Genomic DNA, 10,559 nt, shown 5'->3' with positions numbered 1-10,559 from the left:
TTTTCCTCCTCTGCGCTGTAATAATGGTACGGGGCATATAGAGTAACCCCGATCGGTATGTCAATGTCTGTGCATAAGTGTTTGTGTATATGTGTACGAAAACCTTGCCGCACCTTTAACTCTGTCATACATCAAGGTATTTTGAAATAACTTAAAAACAAATGTAAGCATAATTGCATATTGTAATGACTCCAATGCCAATGTTACAGTTAGTGGTAAAGGTCAGCAGTATATCTTTTCCAGCCCATAACTTTGTCATGCATCAAAGGATTTTAAAAATACATATAATAGCACAAATTTGACATAGCGAGATGGTGCATCATGCCCTAAAGGAAGGCTCTAGGTCCACGTTCAAGGTCCGACGGATTGGATATAGTGTTAGAAATGAAGTCAGGTTAATAATTCTGTCAAGCATTAAGGGATTTTAAAATAGCCAAGTTGAAGTGTTTAGCATAATGAGACGGCAGATCTTCGGAGGTCAATGCTTCAATTAAAGATCCAAGATCAACAGAAAATATTATCTGACCCAAACCTCTGTCATGTATCAAGGAATTTTGAAACGTTTGGCACAAGTGTTTAACATGATCAGACAGCCGTGCAAAGTTTTGGTCCCTTAGCTTGAAGGTGAGTGGCATGATTAAAAGGTAAAAGGGCAGCAATTAGAAATTATTGTCTTTCCCTAAATACTGTCATGCATCAAGGGTTTTGAAGAAATCTTAGTACAAATATGACGCAAGATATGGCGTTGAGTCAACATAAGGTCAAGATCCTTGGTTCCAAGGTCAAGGTTACATTGAGAGTTCAACGGCATGCAGTTATAAAATCTTGTTTGGTCCATAACTCATTCTTCATGCATCAATAGATTTCGAGAATCAGATGGCAGTAGCAATTGTGATTAATATCTGATATTTAAATGATACTAATAATTTTGATTATGTAAAAACAAATTCAACTTTTATTTTTCAACTAAAACTAAGGCCTTGTGAATACTTAAAATAGCACTCTTTTACTAGAACTTATCTGGCCTCTTATTTGTAAATACTAAAAATAGCACTTTTTTACTAGTAACTATCTGTCCTCTAATTTTAAACAGTTAATTGTTGCAAAAATGTTTGTGAAATACAATGTATGCTGTTCTGTCATAACATTTTATTCTTACTACTCGGTTTCCTGACATATTTGGTAGTGACATCCTTTTATTTCTAGTTCATTCGTAAGTTAATTTACACATCCTGAATATCATTTAATCTGGAATGAGAAAATTGCTTACAAGAAACCAAAGAAATTCTGATGATTTAAACTACAACTTCAATAAACCATGTACATCTGCTGTTTTTTTTTTACCTTTTTCAAACTTGAAATTTGTACAAAACTACCTTTAGGAAATGATTCAGATTTTCTAAAATGTCTATTCTCATATTTCAGTTTTTATTTCATAAATGTAATATATATTTGTTTAAAATTAAGCTTGTTATGTTTATTATTTTATTGGTTTGTTTTGAAAATTGTTTTTTTTTCTCCGCTTGCTATTTTGACTTAACAACAAGTTAAGTTTAACTTAATATGTAAAATATTACGTTTACTACTTTTTACGTCATGAATATCATAAAATTATGTTAACTCAATTGCCAAATCTTGTCAATATCTATTCTTAAACATACTTAATATTTATTAATATAAATATTTAATTTACTATTTAAGTTTAAATATATATAATTAAAAGACTTCCACATTTAGATGGAGACTTGCCCCAAGCAATATCTTACTGGGTAAATGTATCTCCGTTTAATAGATTCGCTAGAATTTGTAGCCACCTTAACGATTTTAACGAACGGAATATTCTAATAACTAGTACGTTTCTTAAACAGGGCTACAGCTATTATAAATTTTGAAAATAAATTTTATTTAAATGATAATCACCTTTTTTTATTTAATTTCAAAATTCAATAGTGTTCTGATTTAGATACAATTCTGCGAATAGGGATGAGCAAACCTGATTTTTATGGGGCTGTGATTTACAAACTTCGTAAGATCTTGGGCCATGGTAATTTTTCTGCTGTTTTCATTAAAATTACTTAACGTTATATTAAAGGAGTTTATGACCCTACCTTTTTAAGGCATAATGCATGCTTAGTATTGAACCATTTTACAGTTGCACAATACGATTTCCTCTTTTTGATAACATCTGACGTACCAATTTATTCCAAAGTAAAGAAGAAACAGCATACTCAAGATACGATGGTAGCCTTAAAAAGTACAACCGATTCTTAAGTGATTTTATCTTAGGCACGGTCCACAGTGGTACAGGTTTCCACAGTTGAAATGTTTGCAAATATGGCGTTGTTGCAGCAACGAAAATTACTACCGACAGGAACATTACAAGATATGATATTCCGGCATATATCTTCGCCCACATTGACGTTTCCGGGTTGCTAAGAATATTCCAGATTTTGTTTCCCATTCCAGTGTGAGGATGTGAGGAGACACATTTCTGTTTTCAATCATACTTGCTAAATGTCCAATTGTAGAACGAGGCTGAAAAACCCATAGATAAATGTAAAATGTTCATTTAAATCATAACAAAAGAAGTACAGTCTAACTTGCCCATGCGACCACGTGTATTAAGCGACTTTTGTCTTAAACGACCACTTTAAATTCCCCCCGATCATTTTCTCTCTATTTCTTTAATGTATTAAGCGACTTTTGCTCAACGCGACCAGCAACCGCTAATTAGTCACCTAATTGACATCAATCTTTTCATTCAACGACCACTTTTACCTGTCAAGTAATTGTGTTTTTAGAGAACGCCACCTCGTTATGTCACAAGTGTCAGCAATCAAAACACAACAATAAACGTGTGAAAATCTCTATTTCCCATACCGTTTTAGCGTATGCAAATGAAGTTAAGTATACGCGTGACGTGTATTATCCAATAATATCGGATAAACAATGCAACGCTCCGCCCATACTGAGATGGTGTATACGCTTCGCTTGTTGACATTTAGACTGCATTGAATTGACCTTGAACTTGATTAGCCATTAAATTAATCGTAACAAATAGATGTAGTTTGTTTATTTCAAATGAAAAAATGCACAACAGAAAACATCTTCACTAATAGGGTTTTCGTGTTGGAGACAAGGAAAAACAACGGAGAAGTTAAAAAATTCTGGAAAAAAAATGTCAAACATGTACGTAATGGATCAAAACTGTTTTGTCAATAAATATCAGAACGTTATTTTTACATTTGCATCCGTTTAGATTATCGGAGCGTACTTATTATTCAACATTTATATAAAAATGAAGTTGAAAAACAATCCCATCGAATAAAAAAGATGTCATTTATAAATTTTGACTTTTATATCATGCTGACTGTCTTAAGAGACCGTTTCATTAAGCGACCGTTTTTGGTGTTTCCCTTGCCCGGTCGCTTAATACACGTTTTATACAATATCCAGCTTTATATTAGTGAATACGTTTATTTATTTTTTATTTTTCTTTCTTCAGCCGAAGATCCAGATATCTACATTTTGTACTTCCATACCATGGACAGTGTTTGTTTTTAGTAAACACTGATAAAGTCTAACCTTTTTTCTATTTCCATCTCAAGTACACCAGAATGTTGAAATACTTGTATGACAGCATCCTATTTGTATTTTACATAAACTATTCATAAAACTGACTTCCAAACAATATTTAATATGTACAATAAGATGAGTATTTTAGTAGATATTTTAAGTACAACAAACTAAAAGGCTTATGAGAAATACAACTTTAAGCATTTCTGAGGCATAAAGGGCCTTAAACCAGCAGATGTATGGATAAATATAAGTACCATTGAAACGTCTCCGCTGATCATCACTTCCAAATCAGGCGTCAAACCCCAAAACAGTAGTTCATTCCTAACAAGCGGACCATCGATGTGCGACGGGATGAAAACCTTACCAGTTCGTAAGTAGTTTAACACTATCTGAAACAATGACACATCAATCAATATGTCTTAACTTTAATAATAAGAACAAAAACACACATAGAATCGTTTCTATACTAAAGCGTTAAGAAAGACAATCACCATCAATGGGACACGTTTTCAGTATCTTCCTCGGTCATTATCGGGTAAAATTATCGGGGAAAATTGCAAGCATAACTTTATACGAGTATCATCAATTGATCTTCCTGGGTCATTTTCGGGTAAAATTGCAACTTTAGACAATCATTATTAATTGATCTTACTCGGTCATTATCGGATAACTTTAGACGATCATCATTAATTGATCTTACTCGGTCTTTATCGGGTAAAATCGCAAGCATAACTTTTGAAGATTATCATCAATTGACCTTACTCGGTCATTATCGGGTAAAGTTACCAGCATAAAGACGATTACCATCAAGTGATTTACTTGCTCATTATCGGTTAAACCGTAAACATGTACCTATGAAAACGTTCTAAAACAATACATTTACTTTTCATACATTACTTTTTTTATACAACAGAAAAAAAAATGAATTAATGTTCCAACCTTAAAAGCATCAGGGTCTCTATCAAAGAAATAGTCATTTTTCCCAGGTCTTTGATTGACCTCCAAAAAGCTTTCGTCTGTTAGAGGACCGCTCTGTATTCTCATTATTGTAGATCTGTAATGATATAATAGGTTGTCTTTCTTAGTTAATCATGGTGATTTGTTTAATTAATACATTCATTACTATCTTATTATTTCTTTTTTATTTCATGACAGCAGTTGGAGTATTCTAAGTAGAATTACATTATACATATTACTGACTAGAAGTTACAGTGATGAGCAATCCACCCATTAGTCCAAAATGTAGAACCCTTAGAAGTAATTTATTTTAAAAGTTATTATTGTCACTGGCCTTCTATAAACAGGTTTGAAAATATCATGTGTTCATCCTCAAAAAATATATATCTTGTAAATTGCTCACCTCATGTCTTATCCATTGGAAAAGTATATATGTTTATATTGTTTATTTGCTATAAACATTGTATAATGTTTCATGCAATAAAATTGGAAATTGGAATTTTATTCATATATAATTATTGGTTAAATTTCGAAGTGAAAAATATACATGTGGGTACAAAATAAACCGCGGATGCGATGCTTGATTTTGAGACTTTAACGGATCTATTTTCACTATTTCGTAGGCACCATACAATGTTTATTAAAAACAATTATTAAAATCTTTTTATAGCATTATCAAATCCCAATTACATGTATTATTGTAAATGGTAAAAGGAATGTAATTGTTTGTATGATTTTATATTGCATGTACACATTATAAGACACAAAATAAATGTACCTGTAAGTTTCGAATATAACTCCTCCAATATTAAAGGTCAGCGTTTCATTTCCAGATTCATTTCCTTCTAGTAGTCTGTTAGTTTCTGCAGCAGACGACACACTGTTTGCCATACTTATTACCGTTGTTATATTTCACTTCCTGGCCTAAATTTCAGTTTTGATATCTCACTGACTGGTCTAGAATCAGGTTTGTATTTCTCCTTGTCTGTTCTTAATTTAATGGTTAACTTAAATCCAAAAGTATTTTCTCACTGACTGATCGTTGATAACAGTGATCGTTGATAACAATGATCGTTGATAACACTGTCTGAACAACTGTTAAGCTGAACCTGAATCTGAAAACAATCGAAAATCTGCCTTATCTTTAAAAAAATCCGTAAAAAGTTTTGGAAATTGTCAAGGATTTGCGGCATTTAATATAAATTATTAAGTGATTAAGGCTGAATATAATAAACTTTGTTGACGTAAAGTTTTATATATATTGAGGCACTAAAACATAAAGTAACTAGTATGATTGTCGAACAGACAATAAGTGTGCTGGAATTATAGTCAATCATCTGATTCTCTGTAATAATTATATATAATTCCAGCAGTTTACATACAATTAGAGGAGAATGTAACAACCTCGGCAGTTCTCTATAAAACAATAACGTAAAGTGAAAAAATAACCAATATATTAATAGTGCATAATGCACAAAACCTTACTGATGCTTAAACTCTTTGTAGAATTTTACTTACTAGTCAATATCAATGCATGTAATAGAACAGAACACAACAGTAATTCTACAGACAGGCTAACAGCCTGTTATTTTCCCAACTCAATTTAAGCATATAATCCGATAGCATAAGTATAATTGAAAATATATAATGTATAGAATATAAAATTAATGTTATAGTAGACGCAAAGAAAACATATTGAATATTTATTTAAATATAATGCATGATATAGCAGAAAATGTAAACGTCATTAAAGTTTTGGTCACAGTGTAGAAGTGTGCAATTATTAGGGGAGAGAATGTGTATGGGGCCGGCTAGCTCCGTCGGTAGACCAACAGACCGGTAGTCCGAGGGTCCCGGGTTCTAATTCAGGTCATGCTGCACGTTACCCCCACGCCTTGAGAGAATAGTTCTAATGCCATCTTATCAAATGTTAACAGGCCCGAGATATACGACCTTGGTCAAATAGTTTTCAACTATATACATATAAGTGTATTTCCATTCAAAAACGTACACACTCACGTCCATCGGTTCAGAAAACACAACCTAGTAGGTAAATATGAAGTAAGTGAAATGTATCCGATTTTATATAAAAACACACAAACAAAAACAAACCCAGACGTTCTATCTAAACATGATGTGTACATACGCCAAAACCTAATTAACCTGTTTATGCTGTTGCTGAATATTGTAAAATGCTTTAGATATATAAAGTCAAGGATATTACACTAAATTTCACATTTTATCCGGCAATATTCCGTAAACCCTTATTAATGAACATGGAAACAGCACACTATAATATCAGTTTGAAGCAACAAACCTTTTTACAGCAGATTTTAAGATGATTATGCTTTTGTAACTATTTTTACTCTTTCAATGAAGTCAGCAGACATGCGCAGCGTTTCTGTCTTGTATAAATGTATGCTTCAAGGTCGCGATAGCAGCATTTCAATATATTTATGCTTTGTAACGTTATTTGCTAGTCTCAGTCGGTAATGTAGAACCGAATACAAATCCAAGCAACTATTTAGAGGTACAAATGTGACTAAGTTCTTTACATCTATATAAACGTTTAAAACTATATGATATGATATGACCCCTCAAATAATATATAGAACAGCGGTTCCAACGGATTTGTTTATTACCTTATTTTAAGGACTCTCTAATACAGTTTTCAGGCAAAATAAAAAAAAAAATTCATAGTACTCATTCAAACTTTATACGATTTTAAGATAGTAAGATAAAAGAATTATTGTGAACGAAAATTAGCGTCGACCTTCTCAATTTTGACTTATCTGCCCTTGAATTTGATTATTAGCACGTGTAAGAACGAATAACTAAGACGTGATCGACACCTCCATGTTTTTTTTTCTTGAAATAACGTACAAAGTGTAAAATTCTGTTCTGACAGTTACTATAAGGGAGACAACTTTATTCATATCTTACAGCAGTCTCCTACGCAGTGATCTCTCCTTATCAGTTACACAGAGATAAATGGTACACTAATAAATAACGATTACGATCATTTGATCCTAATTGTATTTTGATTAATAAATGATAACTAAAATAGTTTGTATAAGGCCAAATTTATAATACAGTCATGTAGTACATGAACAAAATGTAAAAAAATGCTTTAATGCAAAGAAACGGTCCTATCTTGGGATAAACTTGGGTAACAGTATTCAAGTTTAAGAATTATCGGATTAAAATAAGTCTGAATTTCAGGATCAAAATAAATACACTGTATTACCTTGTAAAGTAATGAAGAATTGATATATTATGAAAATGCATTTTCAAGTCTTTCCTATCAAGCCAAAGTTTGATATTAAATCTATGAAGATATTGTTCAGAGAATTTTTGAGTTTTTTCTTATTTTGATCCTCATCTTGATCCTGAAATCATATTGAACATGGATTTACCTTTAGATTGGTGATCAGTGTTTCCGCTTCGGCCGGAAACAAACGCAAACCTTGATAGGGAACGTGTTCTAAGCTAGCCATAATTTGACTGACTGGGAAATGTAAAATTACATGAAAATTGCAAACTCGGTTTGATTGAGTCTGTACATGAGGGTTAATGAATACGATAATGAATACGTGCAGCATCCCTCACTCCCCCTAGCAACGGCTTGAGCGGTACACAATTCTCAACACTTAATAGTGCTGGCATCAGTGATCCCGAAGGACCAGAAAAAATTAACAACACTGAAGTGAAGTACTTTAAGGAAAACAAACTTATGTACTATATAATTTTGTTATGTCAAACAATCACAACGCATGAATATAAGACCACGTTTTCATATGTGTCCTTAATATCTCTTACCACAACTGATTGTTACGCTGTAAATATATATGGCTCGTAAAATTATTATATAATCATGTGGCGGTAAATTATTTGCACTTTTAATGGAGTGCAACTGCAATGCATTAGCAATAATACATTATCTATATATTAAATGCACAAATTATTGTCCTGCAATACAAAAACAAGACAAACGTACACCATATATCACTTAAAAGATTAATTAAATTTTCTGTACAAAAATTCTTATACCATTTAGCAATTATGGTTACATTAAGATGTAACCATCGATAAGTTAAATCAGCATAACTCTTTAAAAGGATTTAAATTATAATTTTATAACAAAAAATCATTGTTGGATTAAAACTTACTAATATAGCCAAGTTTTCATTTCTCGCGTCCATGAAACCTATATCGCATCACTATTGTACTCAATATAGTCTCATTTTTATTTTTCAAGTCCGAAAACCCTGTTAAATCTTTATTGTTCTCCGTCTAGCCTCTTTTACTTTTTCCGAGTCCAAATATCCATATCATTTCTATATTATACTCAAATAAAAAGTTTTTGTCTAGACCTAAAAACTGATGAATGAAATAAAGAATTCTTTATACATTGTTAAATACAATACTGATTTTCATGGACTCTTACACAACCACAAAACCTATATTGGACAAGGCTGGTGCCTAGATAAAGATTTTTTTGGATACTGAAAGTAACAACAGGGCTTTATGGGGTACGATATGCATTAGATGTTAACAATTATGAGCCTGGACTTGACAACGAGGCTTAACTGGTAAGGCTAGATCAAATAATGATTTATATTGAAACATCACGTGTTTGAAACGTAATATTGAAAATCTGACAGTTGATATGTTTCATTTTATTCAAGATGCTAGACAAAATCAATTATCCTTTGCATATACCATTAAATCAACCATAATCTATGAGCCTGTACTTAAGTGATCTGCACACCAAAGGTATTTACCTGTACTGTGCACTCGTTCTTACTTCGATTATTTTGGGAAATCCTTTTTTAAAACATTATTTATTACATCTAAGCAGAAAAGTATAAACTTGAATACTCAAATACTCACAAACAACGGTATTTACTGAAAGGTATTTGATTTGGAATTAACTGAATCTGTAATCCAGTAAATTAACGTTTACATTAGATTATACTCCTATCAGTTTATTTTTTAGTCTCAGGAGGGCGTCGAAACTGGCCACAAATTATAAAAAAATGACATATTAATTCAAAATATATTTTTAAAAAGTTTAAATATACTTATAGCATCAGTGACCTTCAAACAATATGTATACCATGATTGGTACATGACAAACTTAAAAATCAAAAGGATTTACGAGATGAAAGCAAACATTTACTGTAAGGCATTATCAACTTATAGGTGCAAGATGTAATTTGTTTTTTTCAAATATACTTGTTTCTAAAGTTTAAATGATTATTAATCATACGTATATGTTTTTCATTAGCGATGTCATGAGGTCAAAATATTTAGGTAAAATAGACTTGAAATAAAATGTAGTTGTAGCCGTCACGCAAGTTTATTATGGTAAATGTTATTTCTAACTTACGTGTTACAAGTCATTTAAACAGAAAAGAAAATGCACTGACATGATATTAAATGCATTTTGTAGCATCCCAATCTCATCTTACTTTAAATGCGGTTCAAAAGTAGTCGAGTAAACGGCTGACAGAACAGAATATTTTTCGAAAGTATGTTTTTCGTATGGTATTGAATTCAACAAAATCTCACACTTTCTAGAAACATACATGATACTAAATAATATTGACGTTATTATTTTTTGCATTACACACATTTCGAATTTAAATTTTATATTTCATTAAAGACTGGCGTAATAACTTGTTAGGTTGTGAAACGAATGATTACAATATTAAATTCATGTGTATGTGTGAATTATTGTGATTTCAATGTTAAAATGAACGGCATAATGAACAAGGTATTTAAATTTTCTCATTATAACAGAGAGGTCTTTTTTGGTATTTTATTTGAATTCATTTTGGAATATATTGAAACAAAATTTAGTCTTGCGAGTGAAATCAAAGGTCAAAAGCAACAAAATACTTTAAACTAAATATCTATGTTGAAAAATGTTAACGTTTTTGAGAAAAGAAATATTACTATGCGATTATAAATCTTATCACTTGTTAGTAGTAATGACTAGCTAAAACAACATGGAAAAA

The 10,559-nt window shown here is 31.5% G+C and overlaps 1 protein-coding gene across 1 annotated transcript; it reads right to left on the bottom strand.

The window, feature by feature from the left end:
* Positions 1 to 2,318: 2,318 nt before the first annotated feature.
* Positions 2,319 to 5,531, bottom strand: LOC132754465 (potassium voltage-gated channel protein Shaw-like). Its single transcript, XM_060745092.1, has 4 exons — positions 5,315 to 5,531; positions 4,519 to 4,633; positions 3,834 to 3,968; positions 2,319 to 2,535 (listed from the first exon to the last, which is right to left on the bottom strand). The coding sequence occupies exons 1-4, from the start codon at positions 5,425 to 5,427 to the stop codon at positions 2,377 to 2,379; spliced, it is 522 nt and encodes a 173-aa protein (XP_060601075.1). The 5' UTR covers positions 5,428 to 5,531; the 3' UTR covers positions 2,319 to 2,376.
* Between the last annotated feature and the right edge of the window lie 5,028 nt (positions 5,532 to 10,559).

The sequence above is a fragment of the Ruditapes philippinarum genome, unplaced genomic scaffold (assembly GCF_026571515.1).
Source record: "Ruditapes philippinarum isolate M1 unplaced genomic scaffold, ASM2657151v2 ctg7122_1_1_1_1, whole genome shotgun sequence".
NCBI lineage: Eukaryota > Metazoa > Mollusca > Bivalvia > Venerida > Veneridae > Ruditapes > Ruditapes philippinarum.
Note: the sequence above shows the minus strand (reverse complement) of the source record. Positions and strands in the feature narration are given on the sequence as shown.